Here is a 22,231-nt window from a genome sequence, read left to right as displayed (position 1 = left end):
TGCTTCACATTACTCCCTCCCAACCAACAAAATAAAACAAATTCATAGAAATTAAAGACAGAGGTGTGTGATGATGTGGGCGACAGTTTGGAAGCTTCTGGCATTCCCATCCAGATTTGGTCCCAAGATAGCTTTAATTTTTATTTGTAAGATTGAGAAGTGTTTATACCTTTTCAACTTGTTCACAATTTGTCACATTATAATCGTATAACTTGAAAGTTTTGTGCACATTTGTACAGATGTTGCACCACATTCCGTTTCCACTGTATATTGTGACCGCAGGAGGCGCTGTTGTAGTTTTACACCACGCTTTGCCATAACTGGTCGCAGAATGTGACATTCATTGTGACCACGCTGTAATTTAGTATTAAATATTTAAACCAAACAGTTTCTGCTAACTCTCTCCGTCCGCCAAAGAATGAAAAGTATCTGAGAGTTAGCAGAAACAGTTTAAGTATTTAATACTTTACTGTGAGTTAGAGTATATGATGAGTGCTATCATATTCTGTGACCCTCTGTATCTCCGTAATAGTCATAATATTACAGGTCAGGTGTTACTTTATATTCTTTTCGGTTTTTTCTTTATTTTTCAGCAGGGCCCTCGCCCTCTTGAAAACTTACGTTTTTGGCGTATTGAAATGCAACAGCGCCCCCTACGGTGACAACCTGCGGTGGTCACAGAATTTGGTGTTAACAGCGATTGTTTATATTCCTGAAAGATGCTTTTAGTGGAAGCACAGGTTTCTGTAGCGTTAGAACAATGTGACCATTTCCACAGTGTGAACTCTGCTGTAATCTCAGGTTGTTCCACACTTATTCACTTAAACTGCTAAACCTGATCAATAACCAACATCATACAGCTTCAGTGTGTTTCACCTCTTTAATTTTTTTATTTCGTCAACATTAAAAAAAAAATACTGACAGTGCAGGTAAGCTGTTGCACATTATCATCAGCTAAACCTCCCTCACCACCACAGAAGGCGTTAAAAAAGACCAGAAAAAAACAATAAATCTAATAAACCTTCCTCTTCATCCCAGAGAAACTCTTTAAAGTTGCTGTGACGAGAGTTCGGTTGCAATAACAGACTGAAAATGAAGATAATATTTTCATTCACCTACTACTGTATTAATATAGCACAACATATCAGCCTGGAAGAAGAATACAGCATGTCATAGTGGGATAGTATGAAACAAAACCACATATTTTTATAAAACCTTCACGTCACACTCCGTTTCTAATCATAGCAGTTCATAGTTGACACAAACTGAAGCAATAATAATAATAATAATAAAAATCTAGCCGACCTGTGCTTACTACAACCACAGCTATAGAGGCTTTAGTTACTACAGGGAAGATTTAAACTGAATAATCTCAAGGATTAACATTTTCCCACCCTACTTCAGCTACGGTCAGTCACGACTGAGCTGACACTTGGCACATACAGTGGCTCTCCAGCAGTGAGCCAAAAAAAATCAGATGCAGATCAATCATTTCAAAACTTTTCTCACCCTTTAATGTAACTGTACAACTTGAGATTTTATGATCAGACCGTCCTCTTCTTCCTCTGTGGTTTCCTGTCTCTTTGGTCTGACCTTTGACCAAAGAGGTCAGACTATATCCTCTCTTTGTGATCATGTTGACATACACGCCGTGCCTAATTTTGGTGTCTTTCAAACAAAACTTGCTGCCAGCTTCACTCTGGCTGTGCACACAGTTAACTTCCTTCCTGACAGATTTGTCTTTTGCTTGAATTATGCAGGAAATATCACCGTAATGTTGGTGAAAAAGTCTGGAAATGATTTGTCACGTTGCCATTACAAACACCCAACCTTTCAGTCGTTTGAACAACCATAAGATCCACTGAAGGTCAACGCGTGTCGAGGAATTGCTACAGACATTTTCATAATTACAAACACAAATTGTCGACGACATAGAACACGTAGTCAAAAGAAAAACTGAAAAGAGTTTCTTACAAGTGTTTGTATATCATGGGAGGAAAGAAGGGAAAAAAATGTGCTTTATACACCGTGATGTCCAGTCCCTCAGGAAGCCGTGTGTGTTTGCTGCAGCCCTACAATGACTGCTTCCTCATCTGAATTTACTCTCCAGTGTGTTACCTGTCCTGTTTTTATTTATTTTTTTTCCCTCCATGGCATCCAGAGAGCGCTTTGGGATCTACATCTTTGTGGTCGCAGAGACGGAGCAACTCCTCACCAGAATACTGACACTGCGTTAGCAGACCGAAGGTGCTATAGTGAGATTCGTACACACGAAGGAGCCGTTATGTACAGGTGCGTCGAGGCTTGAGTCGCTTTTTTCTTTTTTCTTTGTTTTGTTTTTGTTTCGTTTTGCATCTGCTGCCTCTCGGAGTCTGTGGAACAGTCCGTAAGCTTTAACACTGGCTGGTTTTGTCCGGGCTGATGAAGCGCTCCTGCTCCTTTTCCGCCTCGTTCGTCTCGGCCTGCTTGTCCTGGATGGCTTTCATGTTCAGCTGGTTTGCGTCGCTGTTGCCGTGCGCGTCCTGACGGTGGCGCTGTCGCTCGGCGCTGTGCCAAATGCCATAGCCGAAGTAGATTAAGAAGCCTGTGAAGTTTAAAAGAAGGAGATATGAGAGGAATGTAAGTCTTTAACAGAAATGCAGCTATAGCTCCAAAAAAAGTTAATAATTCAAAATTTTATATTCAACATAAATTAAAAAGTTATTTGTTAGACATATTTAAGCAAGACCCTTAATTAACCCTAAATTAAGGGCAAGAATTAAGGGTTAATCAAATACTAACCCTTAATTAAGAGTCAATTAAGTGTCAGTTAACACTTAATTAAGTGTTAATTGACTCTTAATTAAGGGTTAATATCTGATTAACCCCTAAGGTTTAATTAAGGGTTAATTAATTGACGATTCAATCCATTGATTCTGGATCAATTTCAGAACTACTGAATCCAGTGGTTCTGGATTAAGTGGTTCTGAATCCAGAACCATTGTGATGTAAAATGGCAGTATGTTTTAAAATTGGGTTTTTTGAGCTTTACATCATGTTATAATGTTATTCCCTCCCTCATCAGAAATTCCTGGGCTGTTGCCTTGATTCTTTCACGCATATCTAAGGAATCTTTCAATCTCCATGGCAACCATTCGGCTGTGTAAAACGTCTGGGTGGACTTAGCCCCACCCTCAAGGACGAAGCTCCTCCTCAGAGCTGCAGTTTCCCAGCTTCCACGTTACAGGCCAGCCCTCCCCGACAACGCCACCAGCCAGCTCCTTCAGACTAGCCAGCAGGAATTAGCAAACACCTGATGGAACTGAGCATCAGATGAGCTTTTTATACAAGCTACTTCTCAGAAGTAAAAACGTTGGTAAGGCTTAATAAAGGAGCGATGTTGTGATGACTTCCTGAATGGATGGATGGAGGCGGAGTTTCAGAAAGAGCAGGAGTTTTTAAAGCGACAAAGGCCCAATTTCAAGGTGTTAAATTTGTCAAATTTCTTTTGTCATATTTGATACATGCAGTATTTTTGTAACAACTGAAGGTAACATTGATATTTGTGCTATAAAATGTAGCTGGAAAACATAATACTGCACCTTTAAAGATTGTTTGTATGCTAGAATGGGTCAAAGCCACAAATGATATCGGCTTTTACAGATGCAACATAGTTCAACTTACCTGCAGCCATCCAGACAGAGAAACGTATCCAGGTGTCTCCACTCAGCTGGACCATGAGGTAAATATTAACAAATATACTCAGAATAGGCAGGAAAGGCAGGAAGGGTACCTGTGACGACGAAGGAGTCGTTAGGTTTCAATGTGTTGATGGACACATGGCCCCATAAAGCAGGACTTTGAGTTGAGATAAACTAGCCACAGCCAAGCTGCTACATACCATGAAGGAGACCTTCTTGGTCGTCTGTGGCTGCCTGCAGATCATGAACACGCAGAAGCTGAAGATAAGGAGACACACGGACAGCAACGCCAAAATCCACACTTCCAAACCAACGATTGAGTTAAAGTGGTAGGTGGTGAGATAACTGATGACACACACTACAATCACTGCAGTTGGAGGAAACACACATAGAGATTATTCTAACGTAAACAGGGATTAGAGTCAACCGCAAATGGAAAGAAAAAAGCGTTGGACACAACAGGTTGCATACCCAGGACACCGATGGACATGTTGACCACAGAAGACGACTTCTCGGACGGTAAGAGAGGAGGGTGGAGGACAGCCTGAAGGATGGAGTTACCACCGTTCAGCATGTTCAGGTGGGACTCTGACTCTGTCAGTTCGGACTCTTCGGATGCTAAGCAGTTCTTCTCACCTTTTCCTGGCTGCCTCTCCAGAGCTCCGTCTGGCTGGTACCTGGAGGACAAATATATTCAATTCTGTGAAGTTATTACTAGTAATACCTCCCTTAAATTTGATAGACACATTATATAGCAGTGAGTTTGTAGAAAAGTGAAGGAATTTTCAACGGCATGGAAAGCTAACAGCTAGCTAGCAGAAAGCAGCTAGCTGCCTCTGATTTAGCTCATTTTAGCAATTTAGCACAGCTGGGGATGTCACAGCCAATGACAAAATTTACCTCCCTGCAACTGTTGTCGTTCTGCTTTCTGAGATTATGTGTCAGACTCCCTGTGAGTCCCACAGCAATGTTTTAAACAGTCAGGTTTCTGTACAAAGGTAGCGAAACTTTATTACAGTCCTTAGATGTCATTTATCGATCCAGTTTGTAAATTAAGTAAGTAAAATGTATCTATGTAGCACTTCTTACAGGTCAGAAACCACAAAGTGCTCTACAAAATATAAAATATAAAAACAGAAAATAAAACGGAAGGAGCCTGGCTTTTCAGCTTATTATGTTTTGGTGCCGCGGCTCCCTTCCTGCCTGTGTCATGTGACCTTCTGTATCTCCATGATGACAGAGAGACCAGATCCGCGCCTCCTTTAGCTTCGCGGCATTTAAATCAAAACATTCACTTTTATAAAGCAGAAAAACTATTTCTTTAACACAATTAGCAGGACTGAAATATTTGATAAATTATCAAAACGTATTAAAAAAAACAACCCACAAGCTTTAGCCTAGCACTAAACCAAACAGCGCTCTTTGAAAACACAAAGAGCAAAACGTGAGTTTACTGAAACGGTAGATATTCGTGTCTTACGAAAAAATTATAAAGTTAGGTGAACTTCACATGACTTGTCAAGACATTACAGTAGCTTTTTAGTTAGTACATTATGTTTCACCTAAAAAAAAAGCACAAACTTCATCAACATGTCCCTGTTCTTAAATGACAGCTGTCAATATCTAATTCACAGATTGTTAAAATGACTCAAACTCAAAGTCTTTATGTCTGAGTACTACTCTGCTAAATTATTAGATATTAGTAATTTATATTTCCATAACAGACTTTTGTAAATTTTGTCTCTTTTTTTCTCAATTGAATAATGTCTGAGTTTCTGCACAAGAGTCCATGGATTTTCTTGAATGGATTTTAAGTTTTTATGTTCTTTTTTGCTCAGTTTGTACAATTTTCTGTTTTCTTTGTGTTTGTAACTGTTCAGCCATTCACTCTCTTTAGCTTCCCTCAGCTGTCTCACCTGTTTCTCATCTTGGTGATTATCAAATGGAGGTTTTTGTTCCTCCATTTGTTTAATCATTAATTATTTGTCAAAACTCACCATTGAGTGGCCAAACGGCGCCAAATGATAAGTGTTTTGTGGCAATGTCTATAATTTACCAATTTCAGTTTGAGTTTGACATACTCACTGGAATGACAGCTGTCTAGTTCACGTAACTTGTCCTGATAACTTTTTTGAACCTCGCTTGAAGAATTTGCACTACCCCTTTAAGGATTTAAAGCCACAGGCCCATTAGATGTGCGCCACACATATGAAAAACATGCATATCCTCCAGCAGTCGGATTGAGAAATAGCTGTCGTGATTTTAGCTTTGACAGAACAAGTAAGGGCCGTATCCAGTTTAGACCAGAACGGGCGCCAGAAAAAAGAGCTGCTGCGCTGAACGCCCTATGTTTAGCAAGTAAAGAAACTTAAATAAACAACCCGCGCCTGCTGAAACTTAATGTTCTTACAATGGGAGCTTTCACATCTCTTACATCACCGAGGTGACGCAATCACAAACAGGGTAATCGGGCTTCTGGGCATTTGAAAAACCTATTAACACGGCTGCTTCCTAAATGTTTTGCAAATCGGATTCCTCTACACAGTGTTGCTCTGGGAGAGATTTGTGTGCGCGCCCACCTGAGAACGAGTACGCAGACGGCAACCAGCGAGTAGGCCAGCAGAGTTCCAATAGACATCATGTCCACCAGGGCCTTAAGGTCGAACAAGAAAGCCATGACGGCTGCAGAGAGCAGAAGACTTCGTAAATAAAGAAACATGGAGAACTGCTGCATTTTTCAGAACACATTCAGGCACCGAATTACAGTCATTACACATACATGATGTTTTTTTTTTTGGGGGGGGGGAGGTGATTTGTGGAAAAGTTTTTTCTTCAGATGCACAAACAAATGGGAGTCCACAGATACAAATTAAGTTTCATGCAACAAAGTTTCATAAAAACAAACAGAAAAAAACTTTTTGACTTTAACAGCTTAGATCATTTCCATACTGAGCTTCAATTGATACAAGAGAACTGATGTCAGAACACCAGCAAAATGTAAAAGGTCCTTTGTGGAGGCACCAAATAGCTCTGAAAAATGGTTGTTGGTACTATTTCTTTGCTGGCACACTGATTAAACATGCCAAAACCAAGTAAGTTATTTTTCATGCTTACAGCAAACTTCTCGTGTTTACACGTTAACGTGTTCAACGTTTTCTTTAGTTTTTTTTTTGTGCCAAAATCGTACGGCAGAAACTCGACGGGTACGGCAGAGCACCTTCGGGATGTGATGAAACAGCATAAAACATAAACAATACATGAACACATTCAATTCTACTAGAACCTCATAAGCTGCGTTTCCATTACAAATGTGCGCAAAACTTTGTTGATATTCCATCAATGTCGAAAAAGCACAATTTCACAACTGCGTTTCCATTAAATATAAAAAATAAAAATAAAAAAACGCAATTAAAGCCACACGCGCTCACGCGAGTCGTCATTAAAACACACGCGCAGCCGTCATCCTGTTACCGCTTCCCGGCGTCGTCGTCTTCTTCGTGGTTGCTGCGAGTGGTGACAGCCGGTTGTTGATCACGTGACTCGTGTGATGCGAAAAAAGTGTTTCCTAATTTTGATACAGCAAAAAAAAAACAAAAAAAAAAACTGTTTTATCAAAAAAACGTGAGTTTTATTTATTAAATTGCCGCGGCTGCATTAAGCGATCAATGGAAACGCAGCTGTAGTTCAACAGTATGGAGCAGATCTCAGCAGCAGAGTTCCAAACAGACAGCAGTATGTCTGCCATCCCTTTCAACATTTTCTTTAAACAAAATGGAGGGGAGAAAAAAACAACAACAAAAAAGCTCTCTGGTATGTTGCTGCTTGGTACATATGGCTTTTGATTGCACGGGCTACCGCCTGCCCCTCCCCCAAACTTCTCCTGTCCTTCCAGTTTTCACATCTGCCAGCCTCTTCATCAGGTCGTTCACCCCATTAAGTCTCAGCTTTAATGTCTGAGCAGATTGTGCAACTATGTGCCAAACACCTGCAGTCCACTAAGCAGGAAGGCTGCAGAAGCAAATGTTTGTTATAAGCACCGCATTAGTCCACAAAGACCAAACTGTTGACGTGAGCTCTAGCACGTTGTTGCACAAGTTCATAAACACCAATGTGAGTTTGAGTCTCATTGTCAGTGTATGGGGGACACTGTGAGTACCTCTGTGGTGCCTTATTAGCAATGCTGGTTGCTATGTTGATGACTTATGACCATAGAGTGCCATAGATGGAAAAAGTGGCACTTTTTCATGCTGCTGCACCACATAACCACCATTTCACTTTGAGCCAAACAGCACCTTGGAGAGTTTTGTTGATGTGGTACACTTAAAGTAAACTTTGATTAACTTTAATTGTGGCACAGTGCTACAAACTCACCCAGCTAATAAAATCCGGAGCAAAACCGGTTCTAACCAAGCCAAAAGTAGCCAATCAGAATGCCGACTTGGACTTGATTCTGACAATCCTTGCTCTCAAAACCCAATATGGCTGCCACTTGCATTAAACATAGTTAGCTTTAAGATTAGACAGTTTATTTGTACTTGTGTCAATTTGTATTCTAGAAAATCAGCTTTAGTTTGGTTTGTGGGAAAGCAACATGTGACTTTATCAAATTTTTATCAAGCAAAAAATGGAATAGAAACATCAAAAATCTACAATACAAACATAAAAAAAACCTTACCCCCCTGTGCTAGCATACCGCTGAATAAGTATTAATCTTTCTAGTATTTAGCTTTCAACAAGAGAACGTGAGTGACAATGTAGCTTACCACCATCATTGTGTGAATGAATTGGTGAATGACTGAATGTAGTGTACAGGGCATTTACTTTCTTCTTGTATCAGCAACCAATGTACCTGCCATACAAGCAATCTATTCCATTTTTACTTTTCTGATAATAAGCATGCTCTCTAAGATGCTCTGCACCAAAGTGAAAGTGTTTTCTTCCATGTCTGAAATTACCTGGCTCTACCTTAGCAACAGTAAAACAAATGCATAGGTACAAATGCGGACATGTGCATCATGACAATTGTTGAGAACATAATTCTCAATATTTAGTATCTGTTTCATTTCCAAAAGAACTAGGAGTATTGTTTGGGTGTGTGGCATTATTAACTTTTGGAAAATACCAGGAAACGACAAACAAAAAAAACCCATCATCAAGTCACTCAGCAAGGGTAATGCTCCAAAAGATGTGGCCAAATCAACAAGGAACTTGTTTTTGACTGTTCTAGGTTGGATTTTATTATCAAATTAGTTGAGTAACTTTGATATTTTTGCCGTGTTTCTTTGGCGTCACCCCGCTATCTTCCTTTATCTTTCAATACAGGATGAAAAGTCTTGTAGACCTGTGGGGTTGACATAGTAGGAACACTGATCATTCCTCTTGCTGAGTGTAACAGCTCCTTCGCATGCTTTGGAAACACCACAACCAAATTCATGCAGTTACCACCACCAGCTGATCGTGAGCACAAAGAAAAACACACATAAAAAAAAAAGAGACAGAAACCCAGACAGTCCATGATACAACCCAGTGATAGGCGAGTCCTTGTCCAGGAGCTTACCCGCTGTGGTACCCGCTGCCATGGTGGCAGCCACGGGTGACTGGCGCTTACTCACTTTGGACATAAATTTGAACAGAATGCCATCTCGCGCCATGGCAAAGAGAATGCGCGGAAGAGGGAACATGGAGCCCAACAGGCTAGGGAGAAGAGGGTTCATGGTTAAGTCTAGAGCATTCTGGGAGAGAGAAAACATGACACCTGCACAACTGTGAAAGAAAAACATCCTGTGCACAGATACAGAAAGTCCTACAGGTCGTATTGATTTGTCAACAAGTGAAATTGAACCAATTCCAATTTTAAAAAAAGAATTGATTTAATCATTTCTTTTTACTCTATTGTTTCTTTCACAATTGATTGGTGGAGACACATTAGCTGATTCGTTTCACTTGCATGATCCCCGGCTCTCACCTGCAACTACACCGGAGCTCATAGTGGCAATAACTGGGGTCTTCGTCTTAGGATTGATTCGGGCTAAGGCTTTGAAAAGCACCCCATCCTCTGCCATAGCATAGATTACACGAGGCATGGGGAAAATGGAGCCCAGCAGACTGCGTGAGACAGCAGAGACATGCAACACCAACACGTTAGTCATGAGCCCTCAACCCGGACAAACGGACAGGAGCATCGTAAAAGCTTCAGAGAGTCAAGACAGTCCCAACAATGTCCTTCTTTCCTGCCTGTAACGTCATTCTTGCAGTCTGTCCTTCAGAGGGGAAACTCTGCATATGGATCTTTGAGGAATGCGTCTCCAATAGATTTCCACGCACTATCATGAGACCCAGTGTGTAAACATTCACTTCAAGCAAGAAAAATGTGCGTTAAAAGCAGTTTCACAAGACACATAGTCCACACAGATAAGGTCCGTTAGCAGACTTGAACAAGATTCAGTTGAATCGAGAACCTGCAGAGAACATTCCAATCGATGAAAAGTTTTGATTCGACTGGAAGAATGACATCGGCCGACTCCGCTAATACTGACACCGACGGAAAAGAAAGACAGAGTTGGGACAACGCAATATGTTTCTGAGACAGACTGAGACTTGCTCAGCAGCTCTCAGCACAAAAAACATGCTGGGGCCTCAAACAGACAGAATTAAGCAATGCACCCACCACAGAACGTTAAGCAACAGGAATCAATCCAATTACAAGACACAGACAGAGATTGACAGTCAAAGCTGTTGGCTGAATCTCATCTGCCATTATCACCCAGAATTTACAGTTAAATTACATCCCACCTAAACACCAGCAATGTTTTGGTTGTTGCTGCTTCTAAGAAAAACAAGGCCTTACCTTGTAGATAGGGCACATAGTGAACCCACAGCAACCACATATTTGGCGGGGCCCCAGCCCACATATTCAAAGGCCATGGGGAGTGGGCTCTTCTCGTCCAGCAGGTAATAGGGCATCATCAGGGTGAGCGCAGCAGAGACACCAAAGTACGCCAGAAAGCATACAGTCAGTGACACCACGATGCCGATGGGAATGGCCCTCTGGGGGTTCTTCACCTCCTCTCCTGTTGCACACAGAGAAGTGAACACAGATGTGCTGGCTCAATGAAAACCGCAGTAGATCCAACCCGACGGACCCAGGAATCACCTGTTGTTGCGATGCAGTCAAATCCAACGAAAGCGTAGAAGCAGGTGGCGGCTCCGGCTAACGTCCCGCTGAAGCCGTAGGGCATGAAGCCGCCAACGCCATAATCACTGCTCACGTTGGCCATTGCCGACAAGTTCCTGAAAATGCATACCGTCATTTCATAACGACTGAGACCGGCGCTGACCTGCACATTTCGACAAGTCTACGCGCAAAGCGATATGGGTTATCGGCGTAACAGAATGTACTCGACTGGTATCAAACGAATCCTTTACCTTGTGACTACCGTGACATTGACGAGAGATTCTTCGGTTATCTTCCAGTTGTATGTGTCTCCTTTGACGAAGCCAGAAATGATGACAAACAAGAGGACGAGCACGTTGATTGCAGTGAAGACCTTGTTGACCCAGGCTGATTCCTTCACTCCAAAAGACAAGAGCCCTGGGTGAGAGCAACCATGGCAGAGTGTAAAACAGGACACGATGAAAGCTTGAGCTAAGCTGAAATGAAGTTTTCAAGCATTTGAGAGCCAAAAAAAGTCCAAACTGTTCAGACTCTTTAGAGTCAGTCCTCAAGGCTAGCGTCCTGAACAAACAGCTCTTGGTTTGTTGCACAAGGATTAAGTAGGTCATTGCTGAGGCTTTTAAATGAAGATTCCCTTTCAGTCATTTTTATAAATGACTCTTATCAAAATTAAGCTGCAAATATTCAAGCGACTTTCAATGCTCCACTAGAGTATTTTGTTTTTGTAAAAAGCTCCAACATATTTTAAAAAATTGTAAACTTGGCCGTTCTCTGCAACAGATATTTGTTGAATCTTTAAATATTGTGATTTAAGACATGTTTTTACCCAATGGATTACTGGAGAACTTAACAAATCTAGTCATAATTTTTTAAACTTTTTTTTAAAGGGGGTATTTTGAGATTTTTACATTGTGTTCACTAAATTTGAGTTGCAGAAATTCTGCTTTTTTGATCCACATAAAAACAACCAGACACTGGTGGATTGTCTTTGAGTCCTGCTGGCCTAATGTAATCATAAAACCCATGATGGATGTCATTTAATCAAGAGGAATGTATCGAAACATGACTGTTTTGAGTCTTCCATGAACTTTGATTAATCTTGTCAGTTTAACCAAAAAGCAAATAGTAACTCAAGTTACTATTAACCTAATGCAGCAGACATTTGCAAAGACATTCATATCCCTTCAACTTTTCCATATTTTGCTAACACCTTCAGTTGTTACAAAAATTTGACCTAACATGTTGAAATTGGGCCTCCGTCTCTTTAAGAAGCTTCTTCTCCTTCCGAAGCTCCGCCTTCAGGAAGTCATCACATCAACACTCTTCTATCGAGGGGTTCTCAGTCCAATTGGATCAACTGGACTGAGAAATGAGCTCAGCTGATGCACAGCTCCACCGGGTGTTTGCTAATTGCTGCTGCCGCTAGTTTGAAGGAGCTGAGTAGGGCTGCTTTGTGAGGCAAAAGCTCGACTTTGGAGCGGCCGCTCCGGGGAGGAACTGTGCGTTGATTCGCCCAAGTGTTTGTTGCCACGAGAGATTGAAAGATTTCTCAATAAATTCATGAAAGAATCAAGGCAACACTCCAGGTATGTTATTGATGAGGTAATAACCTTATAACACAATGTAAAGCTCAAAAAGTCAATTTCACAAAACACTGCCCGTTTAAATAACAGACCTCGGGACATTCCTACTAACAGTTGTTGATATATTCTCCCACCTGAGCCCTGGGTCTCTGTAGCTCATCCAGAGCTCAAGTTGTCTCCCTATCAGCTTCTCTGATTAATGTCCTCCTCACTTGACCTGTCAGCTTAAGTTGTCGGCCATAATTTAGTAGGTTTGTAGTTGTGCCATATTCTTTTGAATGACAGGCAGGAGAGTGCCAAGAGATCTCAAAATCTTTGGATATTATTTCCTAACCCAACCCTCATTTAAAAAATGTTTGAAAACCACGACATTGTAGTTCAAGGGTGTTGTAAACATTCAAAAGGCACTGCGTGAACTGCACTAGGCACTGTGTAAGCCTCATGTTTAGCTTGTTGTCACACACTGTGCTGCCAGCTTCTTATTGAATTATGCCAGGTTCGGATCATGAGTTAAGCTGCAATGATTTCGGTTTCCGTCCCCTTCACTGAAGCCTCTGTATGAGTGCATTCAAGGGGAATTTTGAGATGAGCGGCCAGCGCTGATGTGCTTACCAGAGAGCAGCAGAATGAGGAACACGGCAAAGAAGTCAGGATACGGAGCCAAGCCAGGAGAGTTCATGCTGAAGTAGGTTTTGCAGAAAACTTCGATGTGTCCGCCAGTCATCTCGTCAAATGTGCCGCTCCAAGCTCTGGCAACCGAGGACGTACCTGATTAAAGAAACCAAAGGTCAGTCTCTAAGAATACCCACGCTCTCTCTTCTTAAAGTCAGGAGACATTTGTCACAAAACCCCCCCAAAAAACTCACCAATGACATAAGAGAGGATTAAGTTCCAGCCAGTAATGAAGGCAAAGATCTCCCCCACCGTCACGTAGCTGTAGAGATAAGCGGAGCCGGTCTTGGGGACACGGGCCCCGAACTCAGCGTAGCACAGGCCAGCCATGACGGAGGCCAGGGCGGCGATGAGGAAGGAGATGACAATGCTGGGGCCCGAGTCTCCCTTGGCCACCTCTCCGGCCAACACGTAGACGCCAGCCCCCAGGGTGCTGCCCACCCCCAGGGCAATGAGGTCTACGGTTCCCAGGCAGCGGCACAGCTTGGAGTCCTCCAAGCTATTCATGTCCACCACCTTCCTGCGCACCAAGGAGCGGCTGAACGAAACGACTTGCTTCAGCATGTTGTCACCTGTAGGCAGACAAACAAAACAAAAAAAAACAGATTTAAAATACCTGTACCGATGGGTGTTTTGATTGGTTAGGTGAAGGGTGTCTGCCTGAACGCCCCCCGGTATATTCTAGATCACAGGTGTCAAATTCCAGTCCTCAAGGGCCGCTGTCCTGCAGTTTTTAGATGTGCCACAGGTTCAAAACACTGGAATGAAGATAAGTTCTCCAGAGCCTTGTTAACGACCTAATTAGTCTATTCAGGTGTGATGCAGCAGAGGCACATCTAAAAGTTGCAGGGCAGTGGCCCTCGAAGACAGGAGTTTGACACCCCTGTGGATCGATATCCTAAAATCAAAGTGCAAGCCAGTGCAGAACATCAAAAAATAAGCTTGCAGATAACAACTATCAACAAATCAATACTTGTAACGCTCAGCAAAAGAGAACCGGACCCGTGAACATGAAGGGTCGGGTGCTGGGGAGCAGCTCGGGTTCGGCTCCATCTGCTTTGCATTTTCAGGTTCTTACAGCCCCGTTCTACTGAGACTCGTTGAAAGGCGAGTTACATAACGTGTGAACACCGAGGGATGTTAACCCTACAAACTGTGACGTGCACTGGAGGAGCGCTGCCAAGTCCCGGAGAGCTGGTAAAGTTCGTACTCTACGGCTCCCGTCCGACTATTGTTTGGGGTCATAGTGCAACTCTAAGTACTCAAAGAGCTGCTTTCATGAAACGGCGAGAGTGTGGAGCATTCCAGCAGCTTGCTGTTCCAATTACACACGGGGCAAGAAACTGCAAATTCCTCCTTCGACGCAGTTTTCCTGCAAATTACTGTGCCTCTTTCCATTTGCACAGAGGCAGCCTTGATATTTGCACTGTTACAAGTTTTTAAATGAGGATGTTTCTGTAAAGACATTTGCTTTGCTTCTTTGAACCTGCAGAACTGACCATCCTGACAACAAAAACCATCCTGACATGCTGTATTTCGTGGAGTTTGAGTCCTAGCAGCTCATTAATACAATAACACAAAAGTAATATCAATCAGCCAAGTTTATCTGAATGGCCCATTTCAGCAACAAGGCAGTTCAAAGTCACATAAACATCATAAAGTCACCAATCGAGAAAGCAGTAACAAACGTTACATTTTGTCCGGTGCCATCGTCGAAATCATCAACACGCAATCAACACACAATCATCATATGTTTAGTCTTGATTTAAAGGAACTCTGTGTTTCCATGACATGACAGTTTTCTGGAGGTTTGTTCCAGATTTATGGTACATAAAAGCTGAGTACTTCATAACTACAGTTCTTTGCAAAAAAGAACTGAAATGATAAAAGCTTAATTCTGGCGTTTCATCTTCAAAACTATCACATCTGCAGATCTTTTCAGTTTCCAGAAAGAAAAAAAATCTGCACTGGTAGAGTATATCCCAAATATATGAGACTTTCACCTACCTTAGAGTATCACACCTCTTGAGAGCAACAGCTTCCAGGTTCAGGAATAAAAAAAACCCTTCCCCAAGTGAGATGAGCTGCACACAGGAACAAGTCAGAGAGCTCGTTGTGATCTGACGAGCCGCTAAGCAACACTGTGCGAGAACATGAACTGTACAGAGCAAGTCTGTTTCACTCCTCCTCTTCCCTGTCTTTAGAGTTTCTTCATCACAGGATCTGCCCTCAGCCTTGCTCCTAAAATGAATTTACAGTACAAAGCAGCTGGAAGGGGAGGCAGGACTGAATGAAGGGGAGATAAGGGGGCGGAGGAGGGAACACGTGGGGGTGGGTATTTTACCTCTGTGACTCTTGGATTGAAGGTAATTGAGGACAACCTTGCACCATGAGCTCCTCCACTGGAAACGTACAGAAAGGAATGAGGGCAGAAAGAAAGAGCGGGGCGGGGATCCTATTTTAGAAAAAAAAAAAACAGCATAAACAGATCCCAGCTGTCTAGATGCTTACCGACTGCTGATAAATGATTGGGTAACTTTCACTGACAAACACCGTGGCAGACACTGTTTACCCACCGCTGCCCACAGGACCGCTGCTAAAAGCCTGGATGCTGATTGGTCAATGAAGGGTGGAGAGTGCTGTGTTGGAGGAGTGTGTGTGTGTGTGTGTGTGTGTGTGTGTGTGTGTAGGTGTGTGTGTGTGTGTGTGTGGGGGTGGGGGGTAAGTCCTCCTAATGGAAGACAAGTATTGCTCAATGTACCCTGAGCTATTGGACCTATGAGCATATTAAAATCAATAACAGCCTGGCATCTTCACAACTACTCCACTTCACTTACAACGCCTGACCTGTGGAAGAAAATTACAAAAGCTTTTTCTTTTTGTCTTTTTCTTTTTTACCCCATCAAACAGTATCTCTGAACAACACTTCTGGAAACCAGTCCAAATCAGCTCAAGGCTTCAGTGGGAAAGTGGCAGCTGGCCTCAGGAAGCCCCCCATCCAACCCCGCCGACCAGAGAGACTCCGCGGCGTGACAGCAGCAGTCACCTGGCTCTGGGTGGGTGCCTCCCACTGCAGCCTGACAAATATCACGGACAAACTGCCCGGCAACTGTCGGCTGCTGGAGAGAGCCGACTGCCTGACCCGCATGCTGATTTTGGGGAGAAAGCCTTCCTTAGAGGATTACTGACAGGAGAAAATGGTGAAAGGTTCAAAATTAATTTCGAAATCAAGATGCTTTTTAAGTTTAGATTTTTTAAATAGAATAGTGTAAAAAGCAAAAAATCAAATTTTTTTAAAATGAAAAATAGAGCAAAGCGTTCTGCACTGTAACCATGGCAGCAGTGGAAAGGAGTCAACTGGCTCGCGGTGTTTCAATGTTGACACGCGCTAATCGTGTGAAGCCAATTGAACGCAACGCGGCCTCCGATGGCCGCGAGTGGGCCCCGGCTTGCAAAACGCGGACGTGGTCAACAGATTGAGTGGTGTTTGCGTTGCGGACACCGGGACTGCTCGCTCCAGTTAACACTGTTGTCACCAGGAAATGTTAGAGTGAGCAATATCGCTGATAAGGCGGAGCGTGGTGTCTCGATGATGTAGCGTGATCAGCGTTTGGGTCGCGACGAGGCTGAAGGCCTCGATTCTATGAAAACCGGTGTGGTTTCTATGGTGTTCCTTATCTTGGATTGGCGGAGAGACGTCATTGTAAATCAACGTTTAATGTGAGTGGAAATAATTGTCTGACTTGCTGAATTTGTTAGTTTGCTCGTTTACAAGAAACGAGCAGTTTCCCGTCTTTATGGTACTTTGTTTTCATGGTAGTGGACAAGATCCATCCATCCATTCATTCACCGTCTGTCTACCTCACCCAGACATGTTGTCACTCCATCACATATGAGACAAGATATAAACTAAAAATCCAAGAAATATAATTAGAAAAAAGTAAAAAATGTCATCAGGTGTTAGACTGAAATAGTTGTCAGATCCCCTACATTCAAAGACGATTTTGCCACTCAAACTTTTTCACATTAGATGTATTTTCTTGGGATTTTATGTGTGGTGGATAGTGCGCAACTGTAAGTGAAAGGAAAATGAAAAATTTGAAAAGTGTGGCATGCATCTGTATAGTTCCCCTCAGATGTCCAATTGTTTTGTTAAAATTCTGGACGTCTTTTGAGGAAACAGATTTTTTTCCTCCCTCCGATTCGGCCATGAGTTTCTGTGAGCCTTGCTTTTCTAGTCTTGTCACACATTCTAAGTTAGGTCTAGATCTGCACTTCAACTAGGCCATTCTAGCACAAGAACATGTTACGATCTAAGCTGCCGCTGCTACTGCTGGAAGGCGATCATTCACCCAAGACTTAAACCTTCTGTGCAGATTTTCTTATTGTTTGTTCACATCAATCTGTTTAGATTCCCAGAAGAATCAAGACTTGATAAACGTGTGAATGAATGGAGGACGGTTGAAATAGTGAAGCTGCAATAACAGCTGTCTTGAAAATGAACAAGTTGAAGTATCCAGGGTCAAATGTGTACAAAACCGAGGCGACGAAGAGAATGATAGTAAAGTAGATTGGTATCAAGGATGTTTTGACACCAACTTGTCCTTTGCTATGATGGTTGTCACCTCCATTTGTCTCTGAGTTAGCCATTGTAGACTGACCACCTGTGCAGGAAGCACCTCGTCACTCACCCAATGACCTCAGCCAATGATCGTGACCCTGCTCAGGTAAGCAGCTGTAGCTAGTGGATGGACTGATGCTCAGACCTTGATGTCCAGTTGTTTTGTTAAAAGGCTGGACGTCTTTTGAGGAAACGGCTTTTTTTCCTCCCTCCGATTCGGCCATGAGTTTCTGTGAGCCTTGCTTTTCTAGTCTTGTCACACATTCTAAGTTAGGTCTAGAATGTGTGACAAGCCTGGGAGAGTTATTCCTCTTTTCAGAATAACTCACCCAGTAATTTATTGACATCAACCTTATGAATTTGGATGAGAAGATCGAGTTCATTTCATGAAAGAGTCTGGCGCACCTGAGGCAGCATCGCCAAGATGACCTATTTTGTAAACTGAAAACGTGACCTACAAATATAGATTGGACGTTTGTTTTGGGAGGTCAGCATTACGCCAGATTTAGACGCACTATCCTAAAGCCTTTTTATATTACAGCTCAGGAACAGTCTGGGCCATGCAGCTTGGAGACTAAACCAGTACTTAGGTTGACTGTAATACTGTTTTTATTAAGTACAAGGATGTAGCATTATTTATGGATGCTACAGACAAGTGATGTCTATCTGGGTCGGTCTTGCAGAGAGAGCAACTTTAAAATGTGTGTATGGTGGTTATTTATTCTGTGATTCATATAGAAAGGGGGGGAAAACCTAATGGCTTTTGTCCAAAAATAACGAATTTATACAGTTTCAAATGTTGTAATTTGAGCCATTTATTAAGTTTTATCTCATAAAAAAACATAATGGAAACTGAGAAGTGTAATTTATGACTTTTAATGCATCTGGGAGCAGTTAAAAAAATTCTTTAAAATGTTATTGTCGTGTCCAAGTATCTTGACCTAAAGTTGACTCAATGTTCAAGTCCCTTGGGATGCACTTACTCTCAAAAATTAACTCTGCACTAATAAATGCTCACAGGGGATGGGGGTGGGGGGTTATCTGGTTCATTTTGCATGAGCACACAGTGGGAGAGAATGCAAATTAAGACACAAATCCAGTCTGACTGCTTTTATTGTTTTCTGCCTTCTCAGTCGATGCATTTAGTGCAAAGAACCCTTTTCCAGTTGCAACATCTCATGTTTCTTTTGGAGGCTAAATACAGCCCATGCACCGCTTCTGAAAAACCAAAATCCTCTACAGTCAGTCAGTTGGTGGCATTATTCTTGATTTGTGCTACAAACACGTAAACCATAAATCAAACCTAAAAAACCTTATTCCTTCATAATCCTTGGATGTGCTGCATCGATTGCTGGACACTTCTGTCCAGATTTTTTGGTTGTTGTGTTTGCTACATTGCAAAAATGCTATATCTAATCCCATCACTTAGTCAAAAATCTCCTAAAAATCTTCTATGGAGATGAAGTCGAATAGAATATCCATCTTCTGACAATTCTGAAAATGAGAAGACTCAGGCAGCATAAAGACACATTAATATCCAGTTACCACCAACTAGGTATTTCTTAGATGTGGATAAAATTAGATTAAATTCCCTTTTCAAGTTAGAGCAAGTATAGCAAATGTGCCAAACATTCAACTCTAGAGTGTGCTGTAATTAATAGAAATTAATATTTTGGCTAGATGTTGTCGGACTTGCCTTGACGCACGGCTCTAGCTCTGGAACCAGGCCCCTCAAGATGGGTTGGACAATTTTCCACTTCTTGAGAGGCCATAAGTGACCAAGTTCATTGGTTCCTCTACTTTGGAGTCCACTCTGGTGAGTGAGAGGGTAACACACCTGTCCTTGCCTACATGTGGGGAAACGAGTTCTGATCGTTGTTTGTACTCATGTGCCCCACAGTAACTCAGATTCTTTTCTGGAGTCCCTGGAGGGGAAGCCAAGCACTCCTGCCTTGTTCTACTGGGGGACATCAACCTTCACATGGGCAATGACAGTGAGACCTGGAGGGATATGAAGAATTGGACACCTGTGCTTGTTACGGATTATCTATAAAGAACACCATGTTCAAGCAAGAGGAATGGCATCTTAGGCTGCAGTTTAACAATTGACTTTGTGGTCGATTCATCTGATCTGCAGCCGCAAATCTAGGACACTCAGGGGAAGGGGAGGGTTGTGATGGTAGAGGAAGATGCCCAAACGTATTGTGCGGCTCTGGTGGTAACGTCTGGCAGAGTCTCTTGTCTGATGGAGTTTCAACTCTCACACCTGGGAGGGCTTCAAATACTTCCTATCAATCATACGTTCCAGAAGATTTGTTTTTTACTCGCTCTACGGTTACAACAAGTGACATGCTGGGTTTGCTTGGGGCTCAGGCTTCCAATTCGAGTTGATTAGTGTTGGATAGGAATTGGATGCAACGTCTATGGGCAAGAGCCAGGTCAGGTTGGATTGTTTTATGCCCGAACTAAACTCGAAAGTCTGGTACTCTGCTTATGGCTGATGCTCGTACGATCTGACCACTGACGATGACGGATAAACGGACTGATGGACGGATGGAGGTTGGGTTATTTTTGGAGGTTATAATAGAGGTGGCAAAACAGTTGTTTTGTTTAGTATTGCTTCCAATAGCATGTGGCGTCACCATATTTTGATGTGCAGTCATCCATGATGGAAATGCATCGTCACAGCTTTCCCCTTCAGTGCCGAGTCCGGTGTAGGTTTAAACCCAATGTAGCTGCTAAAACCAAAAAACCCCAACAACTAATAATCTAATTCTTCATAAAGGAATGAGAAACTTACTAAACTGGGCAATGAAAATCATTATTACACAATGCAGATCACATGTATACACTGATGTGGGGTGTCAAACAGGAAGGGCGACGACATTTGGTGGGACACTGGGGCACACAAAGGGAAGAGCTACAGGAGTGAGGTGCGGCGGGTGCAGTCGCTAAGGGGGGCAGCTTGAACTCGGTACATAACGTCTTGCAGTTCAGATTCAGTCCTCCACCCAATGCCTCAGTCAATTATGGCTCACAAACTGATGTAGCGCGCTTACAATATTTTAGCACTTACCAAAACTATGCCGACAATGTTTGCAGAGCTCGCTCCACACTGAGTTTGAACCTGAATGCATGCCTCAACCTTTTGGCCACATGTTATCAATCTGTGTTTGCACTTGGAGACCTCTCGAGAAAATCCTCACTCTCTATTCAACATTGTGACAATCTCTTGAGCAGTCCTCAAAATTTATACCCAGAGCCAGGGGGTTCGGCACTTTGTTGTGTAAAAGCAGCCGTCAGGTTAGATTTTTAGATGTCTCGTCATCTCCTCTGTGACACATTATCCAATCTTTGGATGCGTTTAAAATTTTCCTGTTGCACAAATGCTTTTTTTTAATATACATATTTCTCCCTATTGTGTGCTCCCTGGTCATTTACTGTCATGGGAAAAGAAAGAAAACGTTCATTTAAGTCTGTTTTGTTGTACGAGGGAACCATAAAGCATATCTGGTTTTTACCATATCCTAAAATGATTTCATTCTAATCTAAGGTGTACAAAAACACAGATTCCACACAGTCTTGATAATCAAAACACAACTGAAGCCAAAGTAGGCAATGAGTGAATTATCATCCAGTGTTAGCTGACAGAAACACATTTTGGAAGTTGCAGAAGCCGTTTCTGACTTACTTTATGAGAGTTTCACATCACTGTGGAGAAAATTTGTCCTGTTCATCTTTACAACACCGTTCCAACTCATTGAAGTTTGGGTACCTTTATTTACATTTTCAATCAGGTTCAATCAGATCTTTGACAGAACAGATGAAGCTCTGTTCTGTCAAAGCTTTTTTTTTTTGCATCTATTTTTGTAGATTTTGCCGCCATCTTTGGCATCATTGAAGTGTTGGTTACCTAATTCTGTTCAAGCTCTCAGTCAGTTTTTGTGTGCGGTATTTTGGATTGCCTGGTGCGTGAATTATTTCTAGCTAAATAAACTTCCCTTTTGCCTTAACATTTACAGAGATGGCTCTTCTACTGAGGTAATGGACACATTCTTTTTAAATTTGGTTGTACTTTTTTTGTAAAAAAAAAATAAATAAATAAATAAATAAAAAGACAGCAGGTGAAAGTCTCCTTCTTTCTGGTTTGTATCTGCTAACTGTTCCCTGTGAGTGTTGTCAGACAGCCAGCTGGCTCCAACTCCAACCCCTCACTGGAATGAACTTGTTTTAAAGCCCAGCTCTGCTCATCCTGCTATGACATGTCACAATGTCTGCAGCAGCACAGTTTGGCTGAAACTAAGAATCCTGAGTAAGACGAACTTCACCCATGTGCTCTGACATGAAACCAGTTTCCATTTGGCTCGCGTAACATCGCAGGTGTTTTTTGTGCTTTTATTTATTGACTGGATTGAGGTCCACACGCAACAGCATGTTAGTATTTTTGGCACTGCTTTCCAAAAAGAACTGATGTTGTTCATCAAACAGTGCTCTTGGGTGA

The 22,231-nt window shown here is 42.2% G+C and overlaps 1 protein-coding gene and 1 long non-coding RNA gene across 5 annotated transcripts; one reads left to right on the top strand and one right to left on the bottom strand.

Moving 5' to 3' along the window:
- Positions 1-866: 866 nt before the first annotated feature.
- On the bottom strand, positions 867-15,497 carry slc7a2 (solute carrier family 7 member 2). 3 transcript variants are annotated; one of them, XM_007554754.2, is made up of 12 exons: positions 15,117-15,497; positions 13,304-13,681; positions 13,050-13,205; positions 11,106-11,271; positions 10,834-10,970; positions 10,528-10,750; positions 9,646-9,785; positions 6,260-6,362; positions 4,152-4,357; positions 3,881-4,047; positions 3,664-3,772; positions 867-2,584 (listed from the first exon to the last, which is right to left on the bottom strand). In XM_007554754.2, the coding sequence occupies exons 2-12, from the start codon at positions 13,671-13,673 to the stop codon at positions 2,394-2,396; spliced, it is 1,968 nt and encodes a 655-aa protein (XP_007554816.1). In that variant the 5' UTR covers positions 13,674-13,681; positions 15,117-15,497; the 3' UTR covers positions 867-2,393. The 3 variants fall into 3 exon arrangements, with proteins under 3 accessions (XP_007554816.1, XP_007554814.1, XP_007554815.1); XM_007554752.2 differs by lacking the exon at positions 15,117-15,497 and adding an exon at positions 14,112-14,195; XM_007554753.2 differs by lacking the exons at positions 9,646-9,785; positions 15,117-15,497 and adding exons at positions 9,238-9,374; positions 14,112-14,195.
- A 312-nt stretch (positions 15,498-15,809) lies between these two features.
- LOC107836543 (uncharacterized) lies at positions 15,810-21,148 on the top strand. 2 transcript variants are annotated; one of them, XR_001662459.1, is made up of 3 exons: positions 15,810-17,836; positions 19,411-19,546; positions 19,631-21,148. It is a non-coding gene; the product is annotated as an uncharacterized LOC107836543 (long non-coding RNA). The 2 variants fall into 2 exon arrangements; XR_001662458.1 differs by having other exon boundaries at positions 15,810-19,546.
- The last annotated feature ends 1,083 nt before the right edge of the window (positions 21,149-22,231 follow it).

This window comes from Poecilia formosa, unplaced genomic scaffold, assembly GCF_000485575.1.
Source record: "Poecilia formosa unplaced genomic scaffold, Poecilia_formosa-5.1.2 Scaffold66, whole genome shotgun sequence".
Classification (NCBI taxonomy): Eukaryota; Metazoa; Chordata; class Actinopteri; order Cyprinodontiformes; family Poeciliidae; genus Poecilia; species Poecilia formosa.
The sequence above is the reverse complement of the archived record's forward strand: the minus strand, read 5'-3'. Positions and strand labels throughout refer to the sequence as shown.